The sequence below is a fragment of the Gymnodraco acuticeps genome, unplaced genomic scaffold (assembly GCF_902827175.1).
Source record: "Gymnodraco acuticeps unplaced genomic scaffold, fGymAcu1.1, whole genome shotgun sequence".
In the NCBI taxonomy this organism is placed as follows: Eukaryota; Metazoa; Chordata; class Actinopteri; order Perciformes; family Bathydraconidae; genus Gymnodraco; species Gymnodraco acuticeps.
In genome coordinates this window covers 315,043-341,900 of record NW_022990358.1, presented here as the reverse complement: position 1 = coordinate 341,900, position 26,858 = coordinate 315,043, and the positions used below count along the sequence as shown (strand labels likewise).

Genomic DNA, 26,858 nt, shown 5'->3' with positions numbered 1-26,858 from the left:
ACATACCAGATTGCCTTAAAAACAAAAAACATTTTATTTATATATTTAGCGTTTAGTTCCTTTATGGGTTGAAAAAGGAACCCAACTTCTTAAAAACCCCTCTAATCCGCTGTGGAAGTTATTTTGAGCTCATGCCAACAAGGCAGAGAACAAAGGAGTAACACACATCAGTGATTTGAAATGTTTACACATTTAATCTGGAAAGAAGACATTTTCACATATCAGAACAACAGAGGTGATTCATCTGAACCGTCAATGATGTCGCCACAAACTGAGCAAATACAAACAAAAAAATGCACACATTTATATATTACATATCTGATTGAGATACGGGATGACTAACTCATTTAAAATACAGCAACTCAAGAAAAAAATCCACTACATTGAAATGGCTTCATAAAGAGTTGATCACAGCAGCCTCTTTAACTCTTTTACAAGCCATTAAACAAGTACTTGCGTTTACGTCGATTCTGCAACGACACTAAGACAGACAGAGAAACACTTCTCACGATGGAAGGAATTATAGCGAGTTCATTTGTTGAGCATATAACACACAAGTACAGCATCAATATACATCAATATATTGCATAAGGTTAGGGTTTTCGTCAAGTATTACTACAGTTGTGTTTCTACCTTAGGTATAGGAGAAATGGCTTTTAAGGTATAATCATCGTCTGCAGCGGTAAAAGCAAGATCATCCAACAAAACTCCAAACCCAAGTGATTCAATATAACTCAGATACACAAAGGAGTTACATGTTAGGAAAATCTTTCTGACATAAATGTGATTAGCAGTCAGTGGGTTCCTGGTCTGCCGTCAGCTAGCTAATCTGCCGAATATATAAGATTCATCGATTAATTGTTTGGTCTATAAAATGTCAGAAATTCGTTTTTCATCCCAGTTTCTCAGTTTTTCCAGATATTCAGTTTAATATGAGATAAAACTGAGAAAAAAAGGGAACGGCTTCATATTTGAGAAGCTGGAAACAGCATTTTCTGACTTTTCTATAGGACAAATGACTTCAACAATTAATAGATTTTGAAAATAGTAGACATTTACTTTTAATTTGATTGACAAATGTACTGTTGCAGCTTTACTCTATCCTCATGTCCTTTTCCACAACAGGAACTTAACATGAAGCCATTGTCACAGGGTCTGGTTTCCTCTTCTGTTCTCTACACTTGTCCTTCATTTTAGCGCTGCTTAGAAACAGAGCATTTGAAATGTATTTTTTAAGAGGTATACCCATAACAACCCAGTTTAAAAAACACTGTGGAAACAAAAAGCAGAACCTTGCACCAAAGCCGTACAGGTTCCTCAAACTGCAGGTCGTCAGTCATCAGATTCATGTAGTGGAAAATAAACAATCTCTACATAATTGAAACAAAGCAAAAGCTAACATGTTGATGTGAGACACGACTGGCTTTGAGGGTCATCTTCAAAGCAGCACAGCTATTATAATCTTCTGATTAATAAGTTCTTCACATATAACTCTACAAGTTCCACATAAATCACAGAAAACTAGCTGCGATGTTGATTTGATCTACAGTAAATATTCTACAGTACGTACTACAGCATAATTACATTTGATTCTCTAAATACCAATTATATTCCTAAAAACGAGTAATTCTGGATCTGTCTACCAGCTTTAGTATTCTACTAAATCAAAAATAATGTGATTACAGAATCAGTTGATTAAAATGCAGATTGCTTTGTCTCTAATTTATAATCTCTATTTAAGCTTGTGATCATAGGCAGGAGAAGCCGATGAAATACTGGGATTTATAAAGTGCATAAAAGTGGATAACAGCATAGTAACAATTGATCACAATGATGATTAACGCTGCTTTGACAAAAACGATAAATATGACTCTCTTAGCGGCCATCTTCTTCCTCCAGTGTGACAGTTAGTGTTAGAAACAAACAACAGCATCAAGAAGAAAATACTTAAAGGGTGGTTTAAATACCTGTTTTGGTAAAAGTTGTTCATTGTTCTTTAGTCTCAAGTTGAATGAAGACGTACTTTAAAACACAGAAGTACAATATAAAATCCGACAACTTACAGTTTGCTGAATAAAATCAGAGCTTTAGGATCAAAGTGCCATATTGTTGTCTCGGAGTGGAAAATGCATCGCACGGCCTTTTTAAAATCAACCCAAAGAAGGTTTGCATTGCTTGTGTAGAGACGTTTGTATCGGACGTACAGTGGAGGTCCGGCAGAAGTCTTTCAGTAAGGAATTTGGTTCTGGTAGTACTGCAGCATGTCGTACGTTTTGCTCCTGATAAAAGAAAAGACAATGGAAATATGTAAGTCATAACATGTTTCAAATAAAACAGCCAGTTTAATGTCTTGTTTTGTTGGTGTTTTGCATAATGTTGATAACATTTGAGTCTTTTTCTTACCTGCTGCTGAGGAAACAGCTTTGGATGACTTTAATGATGAAGGCTGCCGCTTCTTTCTCACTCATTTGAGGGTTAAACCGTCCTCTGATTATAATAAAATAAAATACACATTAATGTTCATTGATTTTCTGACCACTAAGGGGCAGCAAAACCCGCCGTAAACATAATTCTGGCATGTGCGAGGCGTCAAAATAAAAAAATGAAAGATGAAAACCAAGGTTTCAGCAAAAAACAAGTTTTGTTCTATTGTTTGTAACACCTTTGATTCTCTGTATCTTGTTGGTCCCAATCCCATTGAAATAAATGGTTAACGCTGCACATATACAGTGCAGTAACAATTATTTATAACTGCAGTATTATCCCTCCGCTTTCCCACTATTTACTGCACAAAAATGTAATGTAAAATAGGAAAGAAGTGGAATTTGCACAATTAGGTCCATTTAATAAAGTGATGTGTGCAACGTTAATAAGTATATAAGTCACCAAGTATAGCCCCTATTTTACACACATTTCCCGACATCATACTGTTGGACTCACTTGAGTAATTTGATGGTCTGTCCTCTGAAACATGGCAGTCCAGTGTCCAGCATGAGAGTCACTAGGGAAACCACTGCATCCATGTAGGGTCTTTATGTTCAGAGAAGACACACATAACATCAGATATATTGAAATGTAAACAAAGTATCATGTTGAACAACAATATCAAAGTTATCTTATTAGTAAAACACTGTTTCCCTTCTTTAACGTAAAAGAAATACAGCTCTTTTGTCCCATAACAAAGCATATGGAGGACACACTTTTCTTTCCTTACCGTACAGCCAGGTATCCTCTGACACACATCTCCATGAACCATTTGAACGGCGTGGCCTCCATCTTTCCTCCCATGATCATCACCATCTCGTCGGTCAGCTTGATGTCGGGCTCCCAGCCCAGGTTACCTCCAGGAGAGCTCTCAAACATGAAGCCAAAGTCTAAAAAAACAAGGAAGAATCGTGTTTGGAAGAATCTGAAAAGGATGTAACCCCCACAACAACTTAGTCCAGACCTCCATGTCTAAATATCTAAACACTATACCTATGTGGATGAGGTGGCCCTTGCTGTCCAGCATGATGTTGCCGTTGTGTCTGTCTTTGATCTGCAGCAGGAACAGCAGCAGGCTGTAGGCGGCCATGCTGCGGATGAAGTTATACCGAGCCTGTGGAAAGAGAAGAGAGACGTTTTTTGTCTTAATACTTAAGACTTGATATGATTAGACAGGGCTGACAGTCGTTCATTAACAGTGAGTAAAAGCGTGACTTTGAAAGGTTAAACTCTTTGCACCTTCTGGAAAGCGAGGGTGGATTCATCTCCGTACTGGTTGCGGAAGTAGTCGTACATCCCAAAGTCAGTCTGTCTGCCCAGCTGGTCTCTGGACTTGCAGTCTGGGATGCACTCGATCACACCACACTGAGGGAAAAGAGTTCAGTGAATAAACAAGTACATATCTACAGTTACAACGTTTTAGCCCTCCTTCCTTCCAATTATAATATGTGTAACAGTATAATTGTTGAGATATGGGGTTGCAATGACCTGACGGCTTTTTTAACATCTAGTTTAAGCCATATATCTTTTAACTGCCGACATCCATTTATTATCAAAATGCTGTCAATTTTAACTTACAGTACTTTTAGTTTTACTATGCAAGAATGATTAGGACATTTTGAGTATTTTCACATTTTGTGATTAGCCAGATTGGTCTTAAGCTGTGTGTAGCAGTGCTGTCATGTTTACGTCATCAAAATGAAAAAGAAAAGCTACAAAAATAAGTTACAGACTGCAAAAAAATGTAATAGGAAATACAGAGAAGAGAATAATTTGTTCTGGAGGATGATTGAACATGAAGTCTTACCCCTGGTGCAGTGGCCACCACTCTGTAGGGGAAAACAAACAGATCCAGGCCCACCAACTGGAAAATATTCTTAAAAAGCCCAATGATCTGCAGAGCGAGCATATCCTGGAGACAGAGGAACGCAGCAGGGTTACACAAAAGTCAAAGTTTTCTTTATTGAAATATCCCAGGGAATAAGCTCAGCGGGCTACCTGTCTGCAGTCGTCTCCCACTTTAAAGATGGCCGCCTGCCAGCAGATCCTGCGTGATCCGTCTGGATTCTCCTCTCCTTCCTCTGTAGAGTCTGTGGGGCAGCGGAGACCCTCCTTCTCCAGCTCACTCACTCCACAGCGCTTCACCTTGAACTTGGCCAGATAGGGCGCCTTGGCAGCACTGTGGCGATAGAGAATATATTCCCATGAGATAACAACAATATAGGTCCTGATAAAGTATCATGCCGATTTCAGCTGAGGTTAAAGATGCTAAATCTCCTTTACCTCTGCATGGGTGTTCCTGACTTGTAGTCGATGTCCAGCACTATGGCTTCAGGGTTACTTGGTAGGTAACAGCCTAGAAAACATGCATACAAAATAAAACACAACACAGAGACAGTACCACAATGAAAACATGTGAAGAGAAAATATATTTGATATAGTTGAGAAATGAGTACAAGCTGATTTATATTAAGATATACAAACATACATTTACCTAATTTGGAGAAACTTGAAAGAATTTGCTGAGGTCTTAGTTTGTTTACATTTGTTTTTCTTTCTATTTTTAAATATCTATGAATTATTACACTACAAGACTGTGAGCATTAAATATTGTAAAAATGACTACTTAAAACAACTTCTGTTAGCAATGTTTACTGATCCATCCAGACAGACTGAGGAGGAGTATGTTACCTGGCTGGACTTTGATATCGGACAGAGCTTTGAGGCAGGCCCGTTTCCTCTCCTCTCCCTTAGGAACAGGCCTGAAAAAAAAAAAAGATTTCAAGTTAAATATACACCAAAACATCCCGTTGTTTGCTAGTGATTTGCAGAGTAATGGTGATGAATTTACTTGAGGATGGCAGATACGTTGGTGATCTTGTTGAAGAAGTCGAACTCTCTTTGGTAGAAGTCTTTGGCCGGACCCGACAGCGAACCTGTGATCTCCTCCACCATCTGCTCCAACAGCTCCCCGATGTCAGCTGCACATGTTAATGAGGCGGGAATGAATGACATTACACCTACACTTTCACCTTCATTGGATTTAATTATGCCTGATAATGGATTTCTGTTATTACACATAAAAAGAAAAAAAAATTGTTGGAAGGTAAAACATTTATAGTTCAGAGTGTATATTAAAGGTCCCATGTCATGGCCATTTCTACTGATCATAATTCCATTGTTGAGGTCTACTAGAATAGATTTAAATTGTTCAATGTTCCAAAATCACATTGGTTTCTCATACAGCATCTCTGTATAGTATGTGTATTCACTCTCTGTCCTAAACGCCTTAATGGGACCTTTAAAGATTAACAGACACATAGAATTAGGACATATTGACATTTTAGATCTCAATAACATGACTATCACTCTTTATTGATGTATAATGAAGTGAAGTCTGAGTAAAGAAATGAAGGCCTGCAACACTGCCATTTTAGTGTGTAAAGTAACTGGATGAAATCACAACTAAAAGGGTATCAAGTTAAATTACTGTAATAAAGGTCAGAGTTAATAAGGTTTTTTTCAGAACAAACAGACATGAGGTGCCCAATATATATATATTTTTTTAAATAGCTTGAAGTAACTGAAAATTCCCAAGAAATACTAAGATCTACATTTCTGGTATTCAACCTTAGTTCTGCACTTAAATCTGGCACTCTGAGATCTCACTATTGTCAGTGCTGCTGTAAATCACAGTCGAAGCATTACAGGTCTTTGTGATTTGAACTCTCTACTCACGGTCTTTCTGGTGCGCCTCCTCGTCCATGAAGATGTTGGTCTTCATGTTCCAGATGAACTGATGGGCGAGAAGTTGAGACTTTTGGGCCGCCCACAGGATGTACTCTCTCACATAGCCCATCTGAGCAGGACAGAGCATCAGAGTGTATTACTACTGCTTCATGAAGTATAACGGTTGTTGATTCATTTCAGTCGGCTAACCATTTTAGCTATAGCAGATCATGTTTACCTTGTCATAACGGAGAGCCTGAACAATCTGAGGGATGTAGAACAAAATGGCATCCTAAAAAGAGAAATAAACAAACGTTATATCTGTGAATACCCTCAAGTTGTATGTCTCTACAGCAGGAATCCACTAGTGTGTGACTTACTGGAGGAAAGGAGCGCAGCACCTTCACCCCGTACTGAGCGGTGAGAGGATGAGGAGGGTACATGCTGCTGAAGTACGACAGACCAGTGGGCGGGTCTGTTGGAGCCCAACACAGGATGTGGCTCAGCTCAGGAGAGTCTGCATCGATAGTGTGCCACGTCACCAGGAACTAGGAGGTAAGGATAGTGAACGAAAATATTAAATTAAAACATAAAAGACACAATTTCAGAAGCTTAGCATCTGAGCTATACTGGACTACGTGCTGTTACCTTGACAGCCTCAGGGACATCACTGACGGCTCCGGGGTCCAGTCTCACCAGCCGGGTCACTTCAGCAACAATAGCGTCATTCTTAAACCTGGGAACCAAGCAAACAAGTAAATCATCTGGATGATTGACCTTTTTTCAGTGGTTGTAATTAAAAAAACGATGTAAAGGTCCCATGTCATGCTTTCCCGGTTATTACCCATCCCCTTGTGTGTTATGAAGGTTTTTATGCATGTAAACGGTCTGCAGAGTCAAAAACCCTCAAAGTACACCCTAAACTCTAACACAACTCCCCAAAACGCCTCGTTGGAGATTTCTCATTTTCTTCCTGGGTATCGCTACGTAGGGATACCCAGTAGCCACGCCCAGAGCTATGGCCGCACCCTCTGCCAGCTTTTCACGAAACAAAGCTTCACAAACCTTTCAGCGATTCATGCCGGATATGTACAGCGTAGGGCACTGAAGAACGATGCTGTTCCTACTTTGTTTGGACCAGCGGGAGATTCGGGTACACAACCTGTAAGTATTCATTGTTGTTTGTGTATTTATGATGTTTAAAACAAACAAGGTATCTACCTCGACTGTTTAAAAGGGTAAACGTTTTTGGGACAACGTTGGGATCACGGAGAAATGCTCTCCGCGGACCAATGCTCACAGCGTTATAAACCTTTTTCTTACTCAATATCAAGCCACACTTATTAGCCGCTTTCACACCGCAGGACTTGCCGTACTTTAGTGCCGGTACTAAAGTACCACGGCACTGAATCCGCCATGGGGCTAGTGCCAATCGCATTCACACCGCAGTACTTTCCCTGAGGCAAGATTACGCTGACTTCACTTCGTCTTCTTCTTCTCTGGGTTTACTGGCAGGCCGCAAAACCACTTCACGGCGAGTACAAAAAAAAACGAGAGAAGAAGAACTACACGGGGGAGGAGGTATAAAGCCCACCCGCTGTATGAGGCGTTTGTTTACTTTCCGACCTCAGACATGATGGAGTTCATAAGGGTAATTTACAAATAAAATACCCCATTATAACAATGGACTTTATCTTTATGTATTTATTATATATTACCCCCTCAGGCTGATTTTGGAAAAGGACATTAACCCTTGTTTGGTGTTTTTCCCTTATTTATCTAAAACAAATGACATGATAAATGACTTGTGTTTATGTGTGTAAGACTTGTGTTTCTGCCCCTGCCATTGCTGCACAAGGTTGCAACATTGTAGATAAACTCAACCACCGACACCTGTCTGCTCTCACATTCTTCTATTCTGCAAATTTGGGGTGGGACACAATAAATAAAGCTTCGCCAGTTTGTTTGTTTTATTGCACAGTCAAGACATAACAATAACGGCATCACGCTGTTCCAGGTGTGTCGTATGCATGTGAATTGAAGTTAAATAAAAGTGTGAAATGTAAAATAAAGTGTAAGTAGTTTCAAAACAATGTAACAGTGGCAATATATATAGCAGCAGACACACCGTAGTGCAAGTTAGGTGTCAGTATTAAAAAACAGTGGCAATATATATATATATATATAATAACAATAGAAAATCGTTACCACTCTTATTATTGTGGTCTTTAATTTTTTTATAGTCCTGCCTGAGTTTCTTTATTTTTACCCGGCATCCGTGTGCACTGTGCACGATTCCCAGCTCAAGTAGCTTTTGCGAACATCGCTCAAAACATTTGGAGTTGGGAACTGCTTTCTGTAGAAGCTGCTGCATCCCGTCCTCAGAGTAAATTGCCAGAAGCGCCGACACTTCCTCATCATTCCACCGCTCCGGTGTTGTAGTACGTGTGGTCATAACTGCTTTAAAAGTACAAAAAAACTACTCGCTCAGGTGTGGATGTGGTTTTGTAGCGAGGAAAAAAATGGCTGCCTAACAAAAAAAATTCAGAATCTAACGGGGCGTGGTTTGCAATTCGCCCAGCCAATAGAAATAGAATATTTGGCACTCTTTTATCACCAGGTTCGTACCACCTCTCTAGCAGGGACTGAAAATGGCCAAAAGAGTTCCCGGCACTGAGTAGTCCCGGCGGTGTGAACGCGACATTATTGGTACTAACGGAACTAAAGAACCAAAGTACCAGGGAAAGTCCTGCGGTGTGAATGTGGCTATTGTTTTTACTTCGGCTGTGAAAAAAAAACCAAACTCATCCTGAGTGAGTTTCGCTTGTTCTCGCTGTATCGCCAAGCCTGTCTGCTCCTGCTGAAGCCCGTATTTTAAGTAAGGCTGCAGCTGCAAAACTCCTAAATGTATTGAAGAAACAAATACATCTATCAAATTTAGTTTTAAAAGGGGAGGAAGAGTTTTTTCTTTATCGTGTTAAAAAGTTTCACATTAAGAATGATTTCATTCTGTTTTGGTAAATGAACTATATTAAAGGTCTCCTACTATGCTATCTTTAGGCATATATTATGGGTCTCAGATATATACAAATATATAAAAAACATGTCTATGATGTGTTTTGCTCAAAATACCAAACGGATCATGCATTTGAGACATCCCTCTATTCCAGCCCTGTTCGGGGTCCTTACCTTGAAAGAAAGAAAAGAGGAGGGGGAGCTAATGCCTGCTCAGAATTATACCGGAGATACAGCTCAATGCTGCCGTGATGAAACGCCATATCATGTTCCAAACCACATCAAGGATTATTTCTGAAACAGTATGGAGCTCAAATGCTTTTTCTCTTGCCGGTTTACCACAAGGTGAGTTCCTTTTTTAATTTCCTGCTTCTTTACACATACTCTCTCCAGTACAGGTTAGCTCTGAGTGTTAGCGATGGGTCCCCTTATAATAAACAGAGGGAGAGTGAGAACCTTGTTGGTAGCTGCATGGCCAGGTAAGGTGCGATGCCCCAGGCCAGGTTCACGTTGTCCTTCCACTGTTTCTCCGTCAGACTGATGTATTTGGACCTCCAGTTGGCGATGCTGGTCTCCACAGATTGCTCCGTTGCGATGGCCAGCTCCTGAGCGGAGAGGGGGTTGTACCACGTGGTCAAACGTTCGATCTCACTGGCCTGGAAACACAGAAAGGGGAACGAGAAAGAGAGCATGAAGAGTGGGTGATAATGAGAAGAGGAGTTAAAAACAATGAATGACATTTATTTTTTCCCCCTCACCAGCAGGGCCAGCAACAGAGTCCTGCGTTTCATGTAGTATTTGTGAAGCTGCGTCCCTCTGTTACTCTTCTTAGACGTGCCTAGGGAACAGAGAACAGATAGACCATAATGTATTTGTGTTCTCATGGAATGGGGAAATGTCTTTAGTCTTAATCCGGACTCTGTTCCTATCGGAGGTCTAAAGGTTCAATTATCTTTTATTATGTCAATATATCAGTCAATGTTGTTCATCCCTTTGTTTACTTTTGGGTCAAAATAAATAAATAAATAAATAAATAAAAACAGTTGCAGTATTTTTCCAATTAATTGTATGTATTGTTATATTTGGTACTATACAGTTAAGATAACCAGTCTATTTTACAGTTTCCATCGTTAATGCAGAAACCTCTCAAAAAGCTTGTTAAGCTTTATAGTTGAAATCATACAGTATTTATGTTGAAGTGTTACCACCTGAAAGTGACAATTGCATATCCAGCATATTGCATGCTCCCAGTTTTGAGAGTTAAATGACCAACTTCATCTTATTTATTTAGTTCATATTAAGAGTCTCCACATATTTGTAACACTACAGGTTAAGATAAAACATCTGATACTATGAAATCTTACATATAAATCCATACAGGCATAACCTCAAACAAACAAATAAGACTGTTTACAAAACAGCAGAACTGAGGTAAGAAAATTGGAAACACCAGGACGGGAGTTTGTAACTCATTTTTGGTATCTCTTTCTCTGTAAACATATTGTTCCCATGCTGATCCTAAGCAGTACCTGATTTCTTGGATGCGGTGGACATGCCACTGGACAGCGGGTAGGTGTTGATCCAGCCCTGGCTGCTCTGCTGGGAGCGAGCGCTGGAGTCCATGCTGCTCCGGAGGTCGGCTGCGTTCATCACCGACAGACTGTTCAGGGACGGGTCCTGGTTATCTGTTTTACACACAAACAGATTTAGTTTGGTCCAGACACAAGCACACGTAGACTCATGTAGTAATTCTCAACAGTGAAAAACGATCATTATATGAGGATAGATGAGCGAGATGAGTTATCAGTTAGTCCTCTGCTGTTGTGATGGTCATGCGTTTGAAAGCATGTAGGTAGAGCTTCCTTTAAACCACTGATACTGGGTCAGATATTTTTTTGTCTTGTTAATGTGCAGGGGGGCTGGCAGCAAATTACTCTGACCCAGGATCAGCGGTTAGAGGACCCGTCTACCTGAAGCGCTACAATGTGTATGAGAATGAGACCATGTCTTATCTCTGGGTCATCGGTAATGAAGAGGAGAGGATTTTATGGGTTGGAAGAAAAAAGCATTTTTATAGCTTGTAATTAATTATTTGGAAGTTGATCAAATCGAGGATTGGGGCAGACGGATGGGGCTGAGATGATGAATAATCATGCATCTTAACGCAGTTGACAAATTTGAGCTTTTCCTCACAGCTGCTTATTATTCAGGAAAGATTGTAAATACAAATTTAAAAAAGGCACTAAAAAAAGAAGTGTAAAACCAACACTGAGGAAAAAAACGTTAAAAACTGAAACAGCTAGGTTGGTAATATAAACCGATAGATACCAGGATCTATCAGCAGCTTTGTGAGGACAAACAGCGTCAAATTTGTCACGCGCCATAAGCATGCCCCTGCTGCAGTGCAGTCTGAGCTGCACCGCTTTAGGCTTACTTAAGAGGGAAATCGGAGAAGTGCTGGACACGATAAGCGATCCAAATATCCCGGCAGAGAGCGTGCTCGGGGCCGGGGTAGTACCAAGCTCACCAGGTGGGACCAAGTGGCATGCTGCCAGGTACTTCTTGTCAGACAGGATGCTGGCGTAGAAACGGATTATGATGCAGATGTCCTCGCGGAGATGCTTGTCACCTTGGGTTGGAAACTTCGGAGGGGCGCTGGAGAGTTAGATCACCAATAGTTTATTGAGTGGGATTTTGATTTGCAATTCAATTCTTTTTGAGGCTCTACTTAGGCAAATCAGTGCTTTTAGTTATTAGCTAATGTCAGCAGGCTAACATACACCCAATCAATATGCTTACATGTCATTGTTTAGCAGGTAAAACAACATTCACCATCTTAGTTTAGCATGTTAGCAAAAAACATTCTTCTTTCTATAATTGATTCTTTTGGGATTTGGACTTTTTGGAAACAAGCACTATAAAGAAATCTTCTCAAGCTACTGTGGTATTTGTACTATTCTTTTTAGGTTTTATAGAATATATTATTGTAATTGAAAAAGCCATTACACATGTATTGCATGAAAATGTTTGTTGCACCATATATTTTGAGTGTGTAGGTACCTGAAGTAATCAAAGGCTGTAGAATAGATCTTCTCTCGGAGCACATTTCTTACAGTTGAATTTGTGAGGACATCAGAGTGGAGCAGAGCCAGTCCCAGAGTCAGCAGCCTGAAGTACAAAGACATATATAAACAAATCTGCAACACAAAATTCTACACTTTCCATGCAATTAGCACATTTTCTTAAAAAAACAAGCTTGCTTTGAAGACCCTTGAAGAATCAACAGACGTCAAATGACAGGTAGGTAAAGTAAAGGGATCAGAAAACATACCGGACATTATCTTTTAGCTTTAATAGTGTTAATGTACCTGAAACGAGGCCCAATGGCAGCTACGTGGCGGTTGAGGCTACTCTTCGGCCCACCGACATTGAGAGACAGGGAGCGTTGTAGCAGACTGCCAAAGATCTCGACCTGATCTGCGCTGGAATACTTTGCAATCTCAAACCTCTGGACTAGAAACTGGAGAAGAATAAAAAAGGTAGGCATGAGAGACAATAAGTAGTGGGGAAGGTCATTTATAAAAGCATGTTATAGTAACCAAAGTGGAATTGCTTTTGTCTGACCTCGATCCATATTTGGTGAGGGTTAACGTCTGGAGGGCAGGGGATAGGCTGACTCTCCTCGGAAGCAGCCAGAGGATCAGCCTCTACCTGAGCGTCGGAGAACAAGCCCATCTTAAGCTCCACCGTCATCTGCCACGCTCCTGCCATCTCCCGCATAAACTGTGTAGAAAAGTGATTTTTACTGTATAAAAGCACTATAGCAATGCACTGTCCCAAAGGACACAAAAATGATTTAGAGACAAAAGATATGTACCGGTACTTCCACTCCAACACGAGCTGCCAACAGCCACTCCCAGCAGGCGATAGCTGTTTCCATGCCGTGTGATGTGAACATCTTGAGAGGAGACCAGCAGAGGTGGTGCAGGAGCTGAGGATCGCATTCTTAAGAAAAATCAGGAGAAAGTAGAAGTCAGACAACAAGTCCAGAGCATTTCAAAGAAGAACAAAGCTGTGCATTTCAAATAAAACATATTAATTTAAGTGAAAAAGTAAAACCTTTGGAGCTAATGAGCAAAGCAGCCAGTTTGAACATGGACTCAGTGAAGGCTTTAGGTTGTGCAGATTCTAAAGCCTCTCCCATCTGCTTGATCATCATCTGGCTCAGATCAGATTGTCCTCGAACTGCCTCGGAGAAGTTGATCATACCAGATACCTACAGACAAAAGAGAAAGAAAAGAAGATAGAGAAGAAGTGAGCATGTGAAGCGACATTTAAAAGTGTTTGATCAAATAACATAATATAATTTGGTGGTTTTAAGACACAGAAAGCAGAGTAGTTAGTTATGAGAAATTGTATGTATGATTTGTTGGTTTTACCTCTCCAGCGTATCTGTTCCTGAGGTTGAGGGAGGCCATGAAGTTAGAGTAGTCCTTCTTCACACAGGCTGGTCTCTCAGTCAGCTGAGTGGTCTACAGGTGAAGCATAAGAAATAAGCATATCAATTGTAATTTATAATGTAAAAAGAAGGTTAACTTGCAATCACATTTAAGTGACACATTTATTTCTCAAATACATTGTTCTCTTGCTCTAAGTATTCTGGATCTATTTCACTTTATTTTGAGTTAAGTCAGGTACACATATAATAACTACAAGCCCCCATTAGTGAATAAACAGTGAATTAAGCAAATATTGTTAATGGTGTCCCACAAAGCTCCATTCTTGAGCCTTTTTCATTTCTGAAATAAATGATCAATTTGCAGCATTAACAAGTATAAGTACAAGTAAGTTTTATGACTTACCCCCAGTGTGCTGCTCTGTCTGTTGTAACCAGCAAAGTGCAGGATGCTCTCTGTGGCCATGGCCAGGCCCGTGTGCTGGGACAGACCCGACACCCAGTTCTGATGTTTATTCAGATACTCCTGAAAAAAACACATAAAGTACAAAGGTGAAAGAATGTTTTGGGCCGCAATGTGAACTTTATTTAATATGAGGCTCGACATGTAGAGATTTCTAGTATTATAGGAGTACTTTTTTCAGAAATAAATGTTACCTGGAGGTGGGATTTGGTCACAGATGGCGCCCACTTCATCGCCTCTTTAAGGATCTCTCCACAACGAGCAGCAAAATCCTTCACTATGCTCTACAGTTTAAGATACAAAAGCATTAGATAATTTTAGCAAATTGCACATAGAGATGTAGAACATAAGTAAATGCTGAGTTCTTTATAAGTGGAAATCAAGAATAAAGTGTAATTACCTCTCTGGCTTCGTATGTGTCTGGGACGGTGATTCTGTGTGGAGTGTCTGGGATGTCGTAATAAGGTTGGTCCTTGTGAATATCCTGAAATGCAGCACACACACCCTTAAGTATAGAGAGAGACTGATTGATGACTGTTGAATAATCCACTTTTAACATCCCTTACTGCACTGAGTGAAAGGGAAAGCGTCTGCAGGATGTCTAACATGGTTCTCAGCACACGGCCACTCCACAGCAAGTGGGGGAAACTGAGGAGAGAAAATAGTGTTGACACTAATGTATATTAAACAGTATTCTGGATATATAGGCACTAAATATATATATATTATATATATATATATATGTCACTCTCACGTTTCAGCCAGGCCGGACAGATATTTGTCAGCCACTCTGCGGATCCTCTTGTGGATGTGGTTGAAGTTGACCAAGAGGAACTGAGCATGTCGTTCCAGCTCCTCCTCGTGGGCTTTGGTTTTTGGCTGAAAACATAGCATAAATATTAGATAAGTTTGGCTATTTTCTCATTAATTAATTCTTTATTTGTTCTAGAAATGTCATAATAAGTCTTAATAATAAGCACAATTTTGCTAGAAAATCCAACATTTTCAAACAAGCTCTAGATAAATAGATACATGTTCTGTCAATTAACTCCTTAGTTAAGATTTACAAGCTTTTATTTTTTACTTTCTAAACTGTTAAGACTTTTTTTTATTGTTTTCTTTCTCTCTCATTAAAAAAATCTGCTTTCCCAGACGTTAAAACCTTATACACAGTTTATTTTAAAGCCACAATAAATCAGGTGCAGCTGCAGAAACTTGAATTCATTTTCATTCAGCCCTCCTATATTTGTGCCTCTACGCAGGCAGCGCTTAAAATGCCTTATATGAGCAGCAGCGTTTTTTTAATGCCAATGGAACAAACCATATAATCTTAGAAATCCTTAAGTGACAAGTACAAATGCAATTTGACTGTTTGATGACTAAAGATTAAAAAAAAATTCTAATCCTCCAATGTGTAATAAAAACACATTCCTCACAGGATACAAGTTTATTTTCGTTGAAAAAACATCTCCCTTACTTTTTCAGCCATCATATGCAGGAAGACCTCAAACACCTTGTCGCTCACAGCAATGACACACTGCATCATGCCTGGAAGGAATATTTTAAATGTTAATGATTATAATAAGCATGTAAAAGCACCGGTTTATGTTTGTTTTTTTGCCTACCAGATTTATCCTTCTGTATTGCTCTGTCTTCAAAGTATCGAAACATGACCTGAAAGCGTTCAGAGTCCAGAGCACGCAGCATCCTAAAAAGAGAAAACATCACTTATAGAAATAATATACTGCATACTAGAATAATCCCCGAACACCGTGAAGCACATAACCCAATACATATTATAGACATGTTGGCATACCTCATGTATTCCAATCTGTACACAGACAGTAAATATGTGGACATGGCAAAGTCCAGCTTGTTGATGAGAGCAGAAACCTCAGGAGGAGGATCCAGCAGGTTGATGATGGTGCTCCGCAGATCATTCAGTTCCGCCTGAAAAACAACAACCAACCACAAACGTATGAGCCCTTGTGTGATATGATGTGTGAGCATATCTGTGCATGATTGTGCTCTCATACCGGAGTGACAGTGTCATTCTTCAGTGCAGAGTTGTACTGCAGCTCTGAGCGTAAAGGTTCCCCGCTTGGAAAAGTGAGCAGCGGTGATTTGGTTGCAATCTCACAAACTCCCTCATACCATTCCTCCGGCCACAGACCTGAAGATTTCAACAGAAGCAACACGTGATGCTGAAGTAAGATATAGTAGATTATTATTAATGTATATAATGTATTTTATTGTACCTGAGCCCTCAACAGCAAATCCCATGACAACAGAGTAGAGCCAGAAGTCCCTGAAGAGCTTCTGCAGGCGCGGCTTTGCTTCCTTAATTGGTTGCAACCTCTTAGTCAGCTAACAGCAGAGGAAGAGAGAGAATGGATCTGAGTGGTTGTTAAGGTACAGTATATTCAAAGCTGAAGGGCATTGCTGGTAGGGTATTATATAAGTTACAAAAAAAGTGGAACAAGTTGACTTTTTTGGGGCTTTTTGCCTTAATTGATAGTAAAAGATTAAGCGGAAATAGGTTGAGGGGGGACTACATGCAGCAAAGGGGGAAGGATCCAATTCAACTTAAAAAGGGAATATTTAACATGCTTAATAAAACAGTGTGATTAAAGCTGAACATTTTAGACATTTTATCCAGAACACTTACCACTGCAATAACTGGAACCAAGACACCAAGGTTTCCAGCACTGCTTGATGCCTAAAGAGAAAAGGAAGGAATCTAAGTGTCAGTATGATTCAAAGAAAAGTACTTTCTACAACAAAATCATGCTTACTTTACACAAGCCTCAAGGGGCATGCAATCCTACTTCTCTCCCTGCAATCTCTGTCTTTATAATAAATGTCACTATTCATATATAAAGATGAGACGATGTAATTGCCTCGTTATCATGGCAGTTAAATCATTGTTTATATTCTTGTTCAGTTGATCACTTTATTGATAATTGACGGCAGAGGCTTGACAGGAAATGGCATGCAACAAAAGGTCCCCAGCTGGAGACGAACCAGAGATGCTGATGTTAATGGTTGGCTCATTAAACCCTTATAAACCAAACATTTAATTTTGGAAATGTATGTTTGGTAATGTTCTAGCTGGAATAAATGTTTACATGCTCTCGACCGGCTGCAAAGGTTATGTTAAGATCATCTTTTCTCCTGGACTATTACCGCCCTGAGCCAACACTGCAGTCTCATTGCTGCAGTGTGTGTAGATGTGAGTGTGCTTTACCTTCAGAGCCGGGCCTTTGTCTGGCGCTCTCTCGCTGGCTCTCTTCCCCTCTAAGCCCAGTTGGACAAAGAGCTCCAGTAGGTTGACAAGAAGCTCGTCCACCATCTGCTCCGCCTGCAGGTTCGCTGCTATGTTACCCAGAGCGTTTATCACAGCCAAGGAACAGTGTCTGCAAACAAGAAAAGGAACATGACATTTACTAGACTTTCATGACAAACTGTGAATAATGCTCGACTTTATGAGGATGAGAATATTCTCCCACTTTACATTCCCCTACTTTATACAAACCACATTTTAGTAATGGTTAGAATATAGATATATCTATAAGTGCCAAATCATCAAAATTGAATAAAAAGTAGACAATGTTTGCTGTTTTTGCTAGAAAACAATACATTTTCGAATAATTTGCAGATTAACGTTTTGTCAATAACTTTAGTTCCACTAGTGTTATTTATTTTCTGACTTTTTTTTACTGAGTTTCTTTCTCTCTAATGAAACAGTGCTGCTTTTCCCAGAAGTAAAATATTGAAAAACAGTTGCCTCTGCTGCAGCAGCTACTTTACTGTGTGCACACAGCAACATTCACTTACAAGAATCTCAACAAATGTGATTAATACTCAACTATGAGGATTACAATATGCTCCACTTGTGCATCACTTGCTTATGTAATCAGAAGGATAACAATTGTGTCAGTTAAGATTTGAGGTCACCTGTATCCATGGTCCTTGTAGTCTTTGTTAGAGTAAACCATGGAGCTGGCTTTCACACTGATCTGCTGGAACAGATTCCACACTTCCTGGTAGATGTATTGCTAAGATGAAAAATTACGTTATGAGGTTAGAAACATTTAACGTTAGAAGGTATAGAACAGAGTTCCCGTTAGAATATGTTTTCGCCGGTCAACATGTCCGTTAAAGTTTAAATCTTCCGGACAAAATGAGAAAAGTGCCGGTCAAAAGGTCTTCTTTGTTATTTATTGTGCTTTAAAACAAATTAATATGATTCGATATTAAACAAACTAATTATAGTAGATTAACTACATTATTCAAAAGTGTACAGTAACTTACAATAACACGGGAATAATAAACGGAGCGCTCTCCCTCTCCTGACAGCCCGTCAGTATCATGCAGCTCGCGGATCAGTAATGAGTGATCCGACAGTGAAACTAAACATATCTATAACTAGTTACGGTAGTTTGAGAGGTAATTAAAATAGCTACGTGTGATATTCTAACCTGAAGTGTGTGTTTTGTTCCGCTCACCGCTGCAGGTGATCATGCAGAGCTGCGTGTCGACTCGTCAGCAGCAGCTGATCTCTCTCCCGTCAGATTAGACTTCACTCGCGTTTATGTCCATATCGATCAGATCCAGCTAGTTCTAGCTAATGATATGACTACCTGCTTATTAAAAGACACCTAAACAATAAGTGTCGCTATGCAACTGGGTGAGGCCACAAAGTATAGCGCAGCATTATGCATTTGTTTACATGCCCACCGGAATCCCGAGGCATTACCAACAGATCAACGCACAATCAACCCATACAGGACATCTCTTTCTCCACATTAAGTGTTAGACATTAGAATGGACTATTCTTGTCTGTCACATACTCTTTTGTCTGTCACATAAGTGGCGCAAGTTGCGCAACTGATGTGGTATTGCTAAGGGGAAATTATTTTGAACGGACACTTTGACCGGAGAGATTTAGATTTGCCGGTCTTCTGCATATTTTACCGGTCGTAGTCCGGTAATCACCGGCTAACGGGAACTCTGGTATAGAATCAGCTGTTAGCTATATCAATGTTTTATCTTCAGGGTAAGGTCTGTTTTAAAATAATTAATAAAGAAATAACTCCTTACATTGCCAGTGATGACCATGCAGCCTAGCTGGTCTACGATGAGGACGTCGAGCTGTGAGGGAGGCTGACAGAACTTCTGCTGCAGGATCTGGAGGATGGGCTCCATTACTCTGGGGGTGTCCCGTAAAGCCACAGCGATGTGACCCAGAGCCCTGATGGTGTGGTCTGGGATCAGGTGAGCATCCCTGAGGAAGGGAGGGGAACATCTGTAAATACACTCTCAAAGTTAGGCTTTTCATCCTCTTCAAAGTCAGTATGATATGACTTACTTATCATTCTCCTGATAGATGTAGAGACGGTTAGACAGACTGGCGAGAAAAGCTTCTACGATGACATTATCCATAGTGAGTCCGGCTTTCAGGCACCTGAGAACAGAGAGAGAGATAGGTAACATCCGTGTGGATACGAGTGTGTGTGTATATGCTGTAAAAGTGTGTGTGAGTGAATTCACCTGCAGATGTTATCGATGGAGATATCCCGTAGCTGCTCGTACATAGAGGGCTGGCTCTTCTTGCTCGAATTTGTACTGAGGGTTGACTGGGAATGTTCGTTGGTCACATGGATCTTTATCTCACCAGTCCCTTCAAAAATGTTAGGATTTGGTGAGTAAACGTTGCAATGGAGATAAAACTGCAAGTGATTGATGGAGCTGTGAGTGTATTGTGTTACCTGGAGCGCACTGGGTGTGGTATTTGTACAGCTTCACCAGGACAGGAGAGGGTACCACCAAGAAGTCTCTCAGGGACATGGTGACAGAGTGGGCCACCACCGGAAAGCGCTCACACAGACGACCCAGGCCCTGAAGACACAGACATTTGTGTCAATGTGTAAACGAATGAACAACTATGGTTGCACTGCATCCAGGCTTTGAAAAAAACAATATACCTGGAGAAGGTTGCAGCAACATTTTGTAAGTTTGAACTTTTAAAGCTTAGTTTTACCCAATATTTAAAAAGTAGATTACTTGTTTCTTTACATTTACACCCAATTACTGCCGTATGTTAAAAAAGGTTGTGTAGCTAACTAAAGCAACTGTGTAAACTCATTTAAAAAATATCTGGTGATATATCATGCAATGTGTGATCCATGGATACAGGATGTGTAATAACCAAGACTAGATTAGAATGACAGAAACCTTTTTGTTTAACAAGCAGTTCATTGTTACCTGTAAGCAGCAGATGAGGAGTGGCATGTGAGCGATGATGACTTTACTCGACGTCTTGGACTGCAGCTTCTCTGATAGTTTGGTGCAAAGGTTCTCAGCTCCTATTGATATGAAATATATAGACAGAAAACAGATGAAAATTGCTGAAATGACTTCTTTGACGGTTACATTCGGTCTGAAAAGGAGATATTTGACCTTGCTCTTCAGTCACTGCCCACACCATGAGGTCCACACAGGCAGCGTTGGCCTGGCAGCGCAGTTTGAGAGGGCTCAGTTCACTCTGGAGATACTCAACATCATGCAGGATCCTCTGCAGCTCCGACTGGCTGCTGCTGAACTGCTCCAGCACAAAGTCATGAACCTCCTTCACATAGTCTGTCTGTAGGTCTGGGAACACAACACATAAAACATGATTGCCTATGGACCCATTTAAACGAGAAATATGTCGCTAAATGTTCAAAAGGTTTGAAGAAAGAGGAAAAAAACTGGATTCTTTACCTTTTAAATTGTAAAGCGTGTCTCTTAGCATTTTGAAAATGGCTACATACAGAGGATCACTGAAGGTTTTGTAGTACAGATGAAAGCCAGGATTCAACTGCCAAGAAATGAGCAGAAATGTATTAATGAACCAAATGTATCAAGAAAAAAATAAGTGCAAGTGATTTAAGAATCATACCTCTATAACTTCTGCCAAGGCGTCATCCAGTGTTTTTAAAAATTTCTCAGAGACAAAATGTTCAACCTATTATAGAGAGAGACAAGTTAATGAAATTCCACTTTTTATACATTACTTGGGACTGCATTTTATTTGAATCAATTGCATATTTTCTGCTGCTAACCATGTGAAGGGTCTGTTTGAGCATATCCAGAGGGACATGAAACTCTCCGGAGCTGCTTCCAGTGAAAAGAGGGGAGACGGAGAAGCTGGAGCTGATGGTGGAGAAGTAGTAGTCAGGGTCCACTGCGCTGCCATCAGGGAGGTATGAACCTGAAGAGGGAAGCAGAAGTTTTTAAAGCAGCTTCCTCAGAGAGTCACTGATGGTTCCTGAAAGCCCAACGGCCTCAAACGCTTCTGCTCAGGTACTGACCTTCAAAGTACTGTGCAGAGGGGTCAGAGGGGGAGATGGGGGTCAGACAGGCTCTCTCTGGACTGGCCTGAAAACACACAAAAAACAGTATGTAATCAAAGTGGGGGGGAAAAATGGTATGTGACAATATCAGATATTTTATCCTTTTAGCCATATTTATTTTTAACGTTGTTTATTGTATGTTTTGTTAATTTATTTGCATATAAATTGCATATACATTTAATTAGAAGGAGGAAGAGAAAGTCTTGATTTTCAAAACCTTTCAAATACACTAATGGATAGTGAATAGGCATTCAGATGAACCAATAAACAAAACCATCCAACAGCCTAACATCTGCCACAAGGGTATTGTCATATGTGTATTTGTATCATTATATGAAAATTCATATATTCATTCATTAAATTCATATTATTTTTTAAATAATATCGTCATCATCAATTTTGGTATATTCTGACACTATAATTGGAAAACATATAGCTTTTTAGGGGTTCGGTAGAGTTTGTTCCTTTACTGTTTCCAAATGATTTCTACCTGCTGACTGGAGCCTTTGTGTCTCAGAGTGTCTCCCTGACACACCGACAGTAAAGAGCTCGGCATGATGGAGCGGAAGTCATTGAAGGAGCGCCGGTGCGGTGCATCACTTTCATCCGCCGTAGCCGGGAGAGGAGCAACCGGTCGGGGGAACAGCTTGGACAGTAACGGCTCGTCAGTGTTGCTGTAGCGGCCAAAAGCTCGAGCAACACCCAGCAGGGTGGGCACACTGTACCTGCACAGGTATTCTGTACAGAAAAGAGTCATGGAGGTTAGAACATTAGAAATGATAAGTAGAATACAAAGAAGGCAGGATGTGTGGTACCTTTATCGTGAACTTCTGGATTCTTGCAGATATCTTGCAGGATCTGCATGATGTCCATGATCGCCTCCAGGATCTGTCAAAGATGATACAAAGATATCATATACTCTGCCTCAACCATGCATATCAACATTTAAAGTTTTCGATGTCTATATTGAAATCCCTTTTTTTGACAAAGCCAATATTAGGCTCAGCAAAAAGCTCTTTTGGTACAAAATGTTTTTCTCTATGTCCCAAAGAGAGTCTATCCTTGGTGGCTACAGTAAAGGAGAGTTACACACAGAAGAATTGTTGAACTCCATCCACTGCAAAGCTGATAGAAAGTACCAAGGTTGTTTATCTTAAAGAAGTACAAGATTACTTTTTTGCAGAGATTTGCAAGGAGATGTTCCCATGAATTACTCCTTCACAGACAGCATGAACAGGATGAACAATGCCAGCAGCAAGAAACACACACACACACCTGTCCTCGTAAGGTTTCATCACGTTGGGCAACATCTGACAGTAGTGTTACCAGACCAAAGGTGAAGTTCTCCGCGACAGGAAGGGTCTCTGCAAGACAGGAAGAGCACCAAATATTTAAAAAAACAACGCCCTTAAATTGTATTCAGTCATCCATATCTCAAGTATATTGAATAACACACAATTAAAGTGAACGTTATGTGCTTTATATTTAATAATGTTGCAAAATCAGAGGCGTATCGTTACCCCTTCCTTTGCGTTCTGAGCTCTCTTCAATCCACTGAACTTTAGGAAGCCCTTTAAGCAACCCAAGAAGGTAGGGGACAATAGCATCTTTGTGCTGCAACAGAAGTATTACATAGGAAGTTATACAGAGATACTAGAACATCAATTGATCAATAGCAATACAGTAGTAGAGAGGTAAGTAGGAACTAGGTTTACCTGCAGGTTTGACTCAACCAGAAAGATGCCCAGAGCAATGACAGCATCTCTCCTCCTCTCATCCAGCTGGAAGACTCCTCTGTAGTCTGTGGGGCACATGCAATGTAGCTTCTGTACCTGTGAGAGGAATACATTACAATTATTCAAATGAGCTGTAAGCATCAGCTATGGACAACACACTCTTTGAAAATGGCAGTGCATCATTTATCTCAGCTTAATGAATTGCACACTGCTAGGTGCCATTAGTGATAATGATTTTTGATTCCCTGAATATGCAGCAGGAACTGAGCCAAGTCTGCCTCTGGCGTTAATTAACCTAATGCCAAAGGGCTGGAGCTATGAGAGGGATTTATACACCTTCAAACACAGAATAGGATCTCTAGGTCTTGAATGTTTTATTCAGTATGCAATGCAGAGTAGGGCAGCTCGATTATGGCAAAAATCATAATCTCGATTATTTGGGTCAATAATTGTAATTGCGATTATTAAATGCGATTATTCACTGACTTTGAAAACATCCATTTATTGGAGAAAAAAAATGTGAACAGTATGTTTTTAACAGTTGATTAATAATAATAAAAAAATAATCGTTTTATTTCGATTACGTTGTTTTCGTAATCGTTGCAAGCCATAATCGTAATCGCGATTAAAATACGATTAATTGAGCAGCCCTAATGCAGAGTATATTTCATTAATGCTGTTAAAGGATGAGACGCCATGAAGGGACATTTGTGGAGAATTTGCATTTGACTCAAAAGCTACATCTCAAAACGGTTGTTTTTCAGTCCTAAAACAGTAATAAAATGCTATGTGTTTTGACAGCAGCTAAGATCTTTACTGAGCCAGGAAAACGGTGCTTAATGAAAGTAGTGTATAGTCAAATACAACATGTTCTTAAGTACCAAAGGGCATTCTCGCGCCCACTGAAAGAAGGGTATTGTTCAGACAATCTGGTCTATGTGCTGAAGCAGACCCCTGCGGTTTACCACTTATAACATTCAGAAACTTTACATTCCACACAAGCATTGGACTCAAACAGTCAATATATTAACTAAGTTAAGACAAATTAAGGATTTGCTGCAATTAATTGTCATATTTGATGGGAGGATTTAGACTAGAAAAACAAGCAGTCTTTAGATTATGGGTAATTATTAACTTTTACGCTTTTCTAATATATTATAGAATAAACCCATGAGTGATTTATGGCAAATAAAATTGTATTTTAATCAACTACTTAAATTATTATTGCAGCAAAACATACTGTAAGTCTGATTAATGGTGGATGCTTTAAACTACTCCTGTAAGTGTGCTTCTGCAGATCACTAGAACAAGCACATTTCAAAAGACCTTACATAGACAGAAAAATCAGAAAGGCAAAGTCCACTTACACAATAATTCACTAAACTGCCTGTGCTGTATTACTGCTACCACAGCTTTTTCATTAGAAGATAGACTTCCTCTTAAGCTCAAAACATTTCCCCATTTTAAATCTCAGTGGGTGTGTGGTCAAATCACTCCAATTCCTGTCTGCTCTTTTGTTGTGAAATATTTCCCAGGCTCATCATAATCCCTGAATACAAATCCTAACCGCCTGACTGAGTTCCATGGTTGCCCTATTATTCCAAATAACTTGAGTTTCAACAGTACTTCCAATACACAGCAATACATCTAATTTACTTTTAAACCCTTCATCTAAAATATGTTGTGAGAAGAAATTATTACATCTTCTGGGTGGGACTTCAAGTTGGTTGCCTCCCTTTTGTGATTCCTTAGTCTGCATGTCATGACTTCATAATACATCTTCCGTTATGTCTTTAAATGATGACAGTAATATAGAGGTGATACTTCCTCTTTGTCATTGCCAGATGAACCTGTTTGGGTGGGGTCTCTGCTGTCGCTAGAGATCACAGCATTATTTGTATTTCATGTTAATTGAAGTTTACATAGAAATGCAGGAAAAGGTTGATATTGTACATTAATGTTGACATTCCCAGACCAATATGAAAGTACTTAAATTACCAAAAATAAAGTGACACAGTGTTCTGGGACTTGTAGTTCCCCCGGGCAGCTGTCTGATTGGTGGTCCTCTGGTTAGAACTGTTCTCATCTACTATTGATGTGAAAACACATCGACAGCTTCACTTTGTCAGCGAAAATGCTGCAATTAGTTGAATGGATACATTGATTCACCCTATAGCGATAAGCAATACTTTAGCACTGATTGCTTCTTTGTTTGGAGACAAAAAAACGTGTTTGACACCTGAAGTAAACACTGCTCTTGCTTTTGAACCTAAGGACATCACCACAACTGAATGATTTGGTTTTACAATAAGTAATATTGGACACCATACTGAATGACAGTATGTTTGTAGACTCAAAATAGTAATGAAAATTACCCTCAGCCTACAATCGAATATTAGATTCATACTTGTTTTTTCCAACATGGAATAATCTCATAATTTTGATGATAAGTAATTTGACTGTTTGGCATTAGAAAATAGTGAAACCACGCTATCCTAAGACACATTTATTTGTTTCTATACATTACTGTGTTAATGACACTTTGTTATATTAGTATCTTAACTCTGTGCATGACATACAATACAATTCAATGTTATCTAATAACCTCCTTACAAACATTTTAACTTTATCTATCTTTTATTTAATGATGAATTGGTCTTTCAAGTCATTTTCTAATGGGTTATTAGTTTCTTGATGTTATGCAGAAAGAATAAAAACATTATGAAGATCTGTGTTTTACAACTTGTGTTGACAGCTTAATGAATATTAACTATTACATATAATTACAAAGGAATAAGTGTACACCTTGTGGAAATTTGAGCTTTCCTTCCTGTTAAGGATCGTACACATCAAGTCTTAAACCTAAGAGAAGATTAGCTACAGGTTCAAAACAGCTAACAGTTAGCCGACGTTAGCCACCTCTGAAGTCAGTTATAAGTGCTACTGTGTCGTCTTAAATCAGAAAATGGCAACGTAATACATACACTAGGAAACTGCTAGACATGTTAACTGTGGGTTTTAAATCAAAAATCACATAACCCCATTAGAGAAGCGAAGTTAAGAACAGGCCTTTCATGTCAAAGACTCTTGACAGGTATTAGCTTGAAACTGTCGTTAGCTACCGGGCCACGTATAACGTTACCTTTTCTAGCGGGGCCTGCCTGTGAGCTGCCAACGACCGAGCCAAAGACAAGACGGTGTTGAAGTAAAATCCTCTGCTTCCCCCTCCATTGAGAGCCATGTTTAAAGATGCCTTAATACCGCCGCCACATGAAAACAAACATCTTCTTTCATTCGTCCGATTCAAGGAGGAGAACGCTGCACTGACAACTACGGCAAGCGCAAGGTGCTAAAAAGCGCAAAGCAAGGTCACAGAGCCAAAATACAAGGAGCTAGTGATGGAGAGCATGGCTACGAGAAGAAAACAGTGACAATTAAAGTATTATGCTACATTTACTGGACACAAATACCTAAGTGTAATTTGTAGTGACTTATAATTCCAACTAGGTATTTCTATTTTAAGTTACTTTATATTTCTCCTTCACTACATTTCAGAGGCAAATAGTGTACCTTTTACA

General features: G+C 39.7%; 1 protein-coding gene across 2 annotated transcripts; it reads right to left on the bottom strand.

Annotated features, from left to right (window-relative positions):
* Nucleotides 1-171: 171 nt before the first annotated feature.
* pi4kaa (phosphatidylinositol 4-kinase, catalytic, alpha a) lies at nucleotides 172-26,639 on the bottom strand. 2 transcript variants are annotated; one of them, XM_034224124.1, is made up of 54 exons: nucleotides 26,423-26,639; nucleotides 23,260-23,376; nucleotides 23,065-23,158; nucleotides 22,820-22,908; nucleotides 22,360-22,432; nucleotides 22,035-22,282; nucleotides 21,503-21,569; nucleotides 21,254-21,402; nucleotides 21,091-21,156; nucleotides 20,913-21,009; nucleotides 20,610-20,801; nucleotides 20,415-20,515; nucleotides 19,919-20,048; nucleotides 19,701-19,830; nucleotides 19,519-19,614; nucleotides 19,251-19,434; nucleotides 18,105-18,205; nucleotides 17,395-17,563; nucleotides 16,816-16,866; nucleotides 16,406-16,514; nucleotides 16,184-16,320; nucleotides 15,964-16,097; nucleotides 15,773-15,855; nucleotides 15,625-15,695; nucleotides 14,902-15,026; nucleotides 14,714-14,795; nucleotides 14,548-14,631; nucleotides 14,342-14,431; nucleotides 14,091-14,210; nucleotides 13,668-13,760; nucleotides 13,348-13,504; nucleotides 13,106-13,233; nucleotides 12,853-13,011; nucleotides 12,597-12,748; nucleotides 12,289-12,396; nucleotides 11,663-11,883; nucleotides 10,758-10,913; nucleotides 9,987-10,066; nucleotides 9,685-9,884; nucleotides 6,862-6,949; nucleotides 6,594-6,761; nucleotides 6,452-6,505; nucleotides 6,223-6,343; nucleotides 5,336-5,465; nucleotides 5,176-5,246; nucleotides 4,768-4,840; nucleotides 4,483-4,663; nucleotides 4,292-4,396; nucleotides 3,724-3,849; nucleotides 3,478-3,598; nucleotides 3,215-3,374; nucleotides 2,941-3,030; nucleotides 2,404-2,487; nucleotides 172-2,279 (listed from the first exon to the last, which is right to left on the bottom strand). In XM_034224124.1, the coding sequence occupies exons 1-54, from the start codon at nucleotides 26,519-26,521 to the stop codon at nucleotides 2,228-2,230; spliced, it is 6,366 nt and encodes a 2,121-aa protein (XP_034080015.1). In that variant the 5' UTR covers nucleotides 26,522-26,639; the 3' UTR covers nucleotides 172-2,227. The 2 variants fall into 2 exon arrangements, with proteins under 2 accessions (XP_034080015.1, XP_034080016.1); XM_034224125.1 differs by having other exon boundaries at nucleotides 11,756-11,883.
* Between the last annotated feature and the right edge of the window lie 219 nt (nucleotides 26,640-26,858).